This window comes from Octodon degus, unplaced genomic scaffold (genome assembly GCF_000260255.1).
Source record: "Octodon degus isolate 3935 unplaced genomic scaffold, OctDeg1.0 scaffold00002, whole genome shotgun sequence".
Classification (NCBI taxonomy): Eukaryota; Metazoa; Chordata; class Mammalia; order Rodentia; family Octodontidae; genus Octodon; species Octodon degus.
The window spans coordinates 26,399,866-26,406,614 of NW_004524578.1; the positions used below are offsets into that span (position 1 = coordinate 26,399,866).

At 38.5% G+C, this 6,749-nt stretch overlaps 1 protein-coding gene across 4 annotated transcripts in view; it reads left to right on the forward strand.

Moving 5' to 3' along the window:
- Positions 1-6,749, forward strand: part of Ttbk2 (tau tubulin kinase 2) — a 169,937-nt gene that overhangs the window by 110,342 nt on the left and 52,846 nt on the right. For all 4 annotated transcript variants that reach the window (XM_004623364.2, XM_023711161.1, XM_023711152.1 and 1 more), the window contains 2 exons: positions 2,892-3,032; positions 5,230-5,334. In XM_004623364.2, the coding sequence (XP_004623421.1) occupies positions 2,892-3,032; positions 5,230-5,334 (246 nt within the window). The remainder of the gene's footprint in view (positions 1-2,891; positions 3,033-5,229; positions 5,335-6,749) is intronic.

A 6,749-nucleotide genomic window follows, 5' to 3' on the forward strand; every position in this document is an offset into this window, starting at 1 on the left:
ATGGCATGTCATGACAAGCCGCCCATATTCAGAATACCACAATGACAGGCACTCCCATCATGAAACAACTGTTACAAATTACCATCTGCAGTGCATTAGCTTGTTCTAAGTAGGTGCTTTAGACCACTGAGCCATCTCACCAGCCCCCAGTTTTTCTTTTCCAGATGTACACATTTTTTGTGGACTCTATTACATGAATAATATATTAATGACTTTCAGTCATTCCAACCTTTCATTTTAATGTTCAAATTTTCCCATCTCTAGCTACTTTCTTCAGGTTTGATTCTGGATCATTTTGGCAGAATTACATAGCAGGTTGGGTATGGTGGTACATACCTCCTATCCCAGCACTCTGGAAGGCTGAGAAAAGAAGATTGCAATTTTTTGCCTATCCTGGGCAATTTAGCAACTTAGTGTGATGCTGTGTCAAATAAATATCAAAGGAAGGGCCAGCCAGATAGCACCTGCTTAAGCAGGCGCAGGGACAAGTGGTTGAATCCCCGGCATGCTGTGCTGTCGCCACCCCCAGGGTGCGATGGTGCCTGTCTGTGGTCCCAGCTCCTGGGAGGCTGAACATAGGTGGATCACTACAACTCCTGTCTACATAGTGAGACCCTGTAGACCCTGTACTTAAAAAAAAAAAAAAAAAAAGAGGGCTAGAGATGAAGCACAGGGACAAGGCCCTGTGTTCAACTTCCAGTATTAAAGAAAAAAATGATTTTTGAAGAAAAACTATTGGAATGCTAGTAAGTATGATTGTATTCTCTTTGGGGGCTATAAAGCTGATATATCTATAAAGCTGATATATATAGATATATATCAGCTTTATATAAAACATATATATGTATAATTTTTCTTAAACATTTAGCAGAGATAGACAGATTTCCTTAACTTTAAAAAAATAAGCTGGGTAGGATGCTGTATAACCATAGTCTCATAACTCTGAGAGTCTAAGGCAGAAAGATTACAAGTTGAAGGCAAGCCCCAGAAATTTAGCAAAACTCTATCTCAAGAAAAGAATGAATGAATGAATGAATGAATGGAGGTGTAGTTAATGCGAAGGTCCTGGGTTCAGTCATCAGTAACTCAAAAACCATTGATGCTCTGATGATAGTAAATATCTATTAATGTATGGAGTGAGGAAACTACATTTAAACAAACATAGAGGTATAAACATCTTGCTTGATCTCATTACAGTTTTTAAGCTCTTAGACTACATAAATATTTTATTTGGATGTTCCTTAAGCAATATAGGAGTTTCTTTTTAAAAAATGAACCCGTTGTCTTTAGGTGAAATAATGTTAATGGCATGTTAACACTGAACATATACTACAAGGTAAGTACTAAGAATAGAGACTAGGACATTTAAGTCCTCTAGGTAGGGGCTGGGAGATAGCTCAGTGGTATAAGCACCTGCCTGTAAGCACATGGTCCTGAGTTTGATCCCTGGTACCACAAAAACCCAAAGAAACAATAAATAAATAAATCCCCTAGGACTAGGAAGCCATTCTGTACTCATAGGTAGCTACCACTTTTCAGGTTAGTAGTTCATTGGCTAAGGAAAAAAGGAATCTTCTCAGTGGAGCAGTACTATGAAAAAAGCACTGTAAAGAAAGAACACTTTAGGGCCAACCAAATAGCTCAGGGTTTAATCCATGGCCTGTGGGTTTGATCCCCGGGCCTGCCATGGTGGCCCCTCTGTAATCCCAGCTCTTGGGAGGCTATAAACAGGTTGTGGATCACTACAAGTCCAATCTAGTAGTGAGACCCTGAACACCCTTCCCTAAAAAATAATAATAAAATAAAATAAAAAGAAAGAACACTTTGAAACCAGACAGCTTTAGATTTGAAAAACATCTTTACCCATTGCACGTTAGCATTATTGACCTTCTTGAATATCAATTTCCTTATAAATAAAACAGAACATGTATTGGGTGCTATGAAGGTTATATAAAATCATGACTGTCATATATCTGCTGTAGGCAAGATTCTTTCTCTATGTTTACAAGTAACCTGAGTGCCAGGCATGGTAGCACATGCCTATAATTCCAGCACCCAAGAGCCTGAGACAGAAAGGTTGCCAGGAATTTGAGGCCTGCCTGGGCTCCATAGTGAGTTGGTTTCTCTTTACCCTGTTGGTGGTTTCCCTTGTTGTACTGGCACTTTTTTTTTTTTTTGGTGGTACCAGGGATTGAACTCAGGACCCTGTGCTTGCAAGGCAAGCACTTATGCTACGAGCTATCTCCCTGGCTCCATAATGAGTTGAATGCAAGTTTAGACTACACAATGAGACCCTGTCTCAAAAAAACAAAGAAGTAACTGTTTGTCATATTTTATTGGGTAAGAACAGTATAATACTTAGCTATTATTGATTAACAGAGATTACTTTTAAAACTTTACAAGGATCTTGCTTAATCCTAACAAAACTCTGTGAGGGGATGAGTATAGTATCCTCATTTTATGGGGAAACAGATGCAGGAAAGTTAAATAGCTTGTATGGAAGTATATGTTAGGCACCACTTAGTTCTCTGGAGATACCTGTATCTGTATATGTCTATGTCTATATCTGTCTTTTAAATTAATCACATCTGTATTTTATTCTGGCATCAGAGATAAATAGGAATAAGATAGCTCAGAATTTTTTTAATAACTCAGAAATTTATGCAGAGAAATTATTCTCAAATTTGTGTGAAATGTTTTTGTTATTAAGAGGCTATCTTCTGTTGAGAAAAATCACAAGTTGGATAAAATCCTTGCTGTTTCAGTCACAGCATTTTTTTTTTGTTTGGTTGGTTTTGTTTACGTAGCATTTTTCAGTGGTAAATGAATAATTGCCCAGCCTTATAGCAATTTCAGTACCACGTTTGAAAGTGCTTCTCTGGTTGCCACAGGGTCGGAACCTGGCGGATCTGCGGCGCAGCCAGGCCCGGGGCACATTCACCATTAGCACTACTCTGCGGCTGGGGAGGCAGATTCTGGAGTCAATCGAAAGCATCCATTCTGTGGGATTCCTGCACCGAGACATCAAACCGGTAGGATCCTTTTCTTCCCTAGTCACAGAAGGGTTTTGTTATGATGGGACAATAATTACAGATGTAGTTTTCTGTATATTCTATTTATTTATTTATTTATTTATTTATTTATTTATTTATTTTTAGGGAAGGGTCTACAGGGCGTTCAGGGTCTCACTACTAGATCAGACTCATAGTGATCTGCCACCTGTTTACAGCCTCCTAAGAGCTGGGATTAGAGGCGTGTCACCATGCCCAGTCTCAGTTGCCTCTCAGCATACCCTGGGGTGGGGCCAGCATAGCAGCCCCAGGGATCGAACTCCCTGCCCCTGTGCCTGTTTGCAGGCGCTTTAATCCGCTGACCTATTTGGCCGGCCCTTATATTCTATGTTTAAACATGAATATTTTTATTTCTGTAGGGTCATAAAAGCAAAAATACAATATATCTCTTTCTTTTCCTCCGAATACTCAGGAGGTAGAAGCAGCAGAATCACCTTGAGTTCGAGGCCAACTTGGGCTACATAGTGAATTCAAGACCAACCTGAACTACATAGTGAGACCCTGTCTCAAAAAAGATCTGAAAGAATACATAAATTTTAAAAATTGCTTTTAGTTCATTTTGTATTCTTGGTTTCTCAAGTCAAACTGTATTTGTAAGAAATTAAAAACCTTATTTTTCTTCTGGGTAGTACTGTGGAAATACAGGGATTTTTGTGGTTTTTTGTTGTTGTTGCTGTTTTTGCTGTTCTGGTTTTCTTAGAAATTGTTATTTCTTTTTTTTTAAGGGTAGACTAGTTACTGGGGAAACAAAGCTTCTGTCCGAGACAGGGACAGAAAAGGGAACTGAATGGGTTACCCCAGAAATTGTCGTTTCTGTACTGAAATTTTGTTTTGCTTTTTTTCTTTCTAGTGTTTGTTGTTCAAGAGAAAAAATGATCCATTTCTCATATACTGTATTTACTGTAAACTTATTTCTGCTAGTGCAGAGTATAAATATGGATGTGTATATATTTAAAGTATTAAAAAAATAAAAAATAAAAGTATTATCCATCTTTTATTGTATGATTTCTAAAAATTAAATGCATGAAAATACAACTGAAGTTAACATAGAAAAGTCAGATTTAATGTTATTTGCATTTCTCCCACCCTGTCATTTTAATCAGTGAGAGTCTATACTTCATCAGAAAGCTCTTTATGTAGAAATGCATTTTAAAAGAAAAGCTAACCTTGAGAAGCTGAGGCAGGAGGATTACTGCAAGTTTAGGGCCATCCTGAGAGCTACATAGTGAATTCAAGGACAATATGAACTCCATAGCAAATGTCTCAGTGCCCCCCCCCAACAAGAACAAAACAAAACCAGAAAAAAGAAAAGCTAACGGTTCTGTGTAACAATTTGGATTTTATCATCAGCAATTCTCTATCATTGCAAATTTGTGGACATTTAACATTACACTAATTTATTTTAACAGACAAATGCAAAGTATATTGATTATCTTTTTTGAAATGTTTCCTTAATTGTATTTAATTTTAGATTAGTAAAATTCAGCATTATGGTGCTTTAGGAAATTCTTTAAACTTTTTTTTTTTTTTTTAATGCATTTAGTACAGGGTCCACAGGGCCTCACTTTCAGCCTCCCAAACCCTGGGATTACAGTTGCACACCACCACACCCAGTCTCAATTGCTGGGGACAGGGTGGGGAGGGGGACACGGCAGGCTGGGGATCGAACCACCAGCCCCTGCATCTGCCTAAGCAGGCACTTTAATCTGCTTAGCTATTTGGCCGGCCTTCTTTAAACTTTTTAACTACTTTTTTCCCTCACATTCCTTGTGTCTCTCATTTTATTTTATTTTTGTTACTGGGAATTGAACTCAGGAACTTATGTTTGCCAGGCAGTGACTGTCTCTCATTTTACAATATAAGAGACAACACAGTCCCTAGACCAGAATTTTAAGTAACCTAGAGTTTTGGATTTCATTAAAGTCAGTATTATATTGTATATTTTTATATAGTTGCTTAATTCTTTTTTCTTCAGAGATTATTAGGCATGAATAAAAACAAAAACTAGAATTTTAATATATAGTAAACATCATTGAATAAAATACTACATCTGGAACAGGTTCGTTGTGTAGACTTGAAATAGAAGAATAAATAAAGGAAGGATGAAGTATAAAGACTGTTACAAGAATGTGTGAATTTTCCTTTTCTATTTTTCTAGTCAAACTTCGCCATGGGTCGCTTCCCCAGTACGTGTAGGAAATGTTACATGCTTGATTTTGGCTTGGCTCGACAATTTACTAATTCCTGCGGTGATGTCAGACCAGTAAGATTTTTCATATTACTATTTTTTTTTTTTTTTAAATGTACTTGGTTGTTGCAGGGTCTCACTGTGCAGCTCAGACTTGTGGTGATCCTCCTGCTTTCAGCCTCCCCACCTCTGGGATTACAGGTGTACACCACTATGCCTGGACTCTCTGGCCAACTCAGCCCACCCTGGGTGGTGCTGGGGCTCGAACTGCAGTCCCTATGCTTGCCTAAGCTTGCCTAAGCAGGCACTTTAGTCTGCTGAGCTATCTCGCCGGCCTCCATATTACTATTAAATATTTGAGAACTAATCTATTATTTATAATATGATCTTTTTAATAAGTGTTAATTATATATTAGAATGAATGTTACAGGGGTGGGAATGTAGCTCAGTGAAACCCACATGTTATCTAAAATATGGGTTTCATGATTACACTATAGATGAATAAATTTATCATTGAAAGTTGTGGCTTTGGCCAGGCATGGTGGCACATGCCTGTAGTCCCAGAACTTAGGAGGCTGAGACAGGTGGATCATTGTGAGCTTGAATTTGAGGCCAACCTAGGTTACAAAGTGAGTTCAAAGCCAACCTGAACTGAATAGTGAAACTCTGCCTCAGAAAAACAAAAAATGTTGTGGTGTTTTTTTGTTCTTTTTAAAAATGTTTTTGCTGTACTGGGGGTTGAACTCAGGACCTTGCGCTTGCCAGGCAAGCACTTATTCTACTAAGCTATCTCCCCAGCCCAACGTTGTGGTTTTGCTTGGTGGGATGGTGCATACCTATAATCCCAGTACTTTGGAGGCTGAGGCAAGAGGATTGCTGTGAGTTCGAGGCCACTCTGAGCTACCTAGTGAGTTTAAGACCCGCCTGGACTACATAGCGAAACCTTTTGCAACAAAAGAAAGAACCACAACAGTAAGCCAGGCATACCTGTGGGAGACTGAAGGGCAAGGATCACTTGAGCCCAGGGTTTGGAGAACAGCCTGGACAATATACCTGGAGTAAACATAGGCATGTAACGCCAGGAAGACATATTTCAAGACTGTATAGATATGTAGTTTCTTGCCTTTAACTAATGTTGATGCCCAAAAAGAGCTATAAGCACTGTTCTTTGAGAAGAAAGATCTCTCGCAAAAGTTGGTTTCAATGAACTGACAGCTGTATAGTATCACTTTTGATGTCCTTTGATAAAGCCACTTTCACCAGTGAACCAAACTTCTTCAGGGTCTTGGAGGAGCTGGTCACTGATGTCTTGCCTGCTTGTATAGGTCTGGGAGATCACTTGTCCACAGGAGTAGCTAACTTTTGCCTGTAGGCATCAAAAAGATAGTAGTGTACAGCAATTAACCACTAAGAAGAATATATGCAGTGTATTATTTGTTGAAACTGTACTTCCGATTTGATTTGAAACTGTCTCATTGCTATCTGTTTAT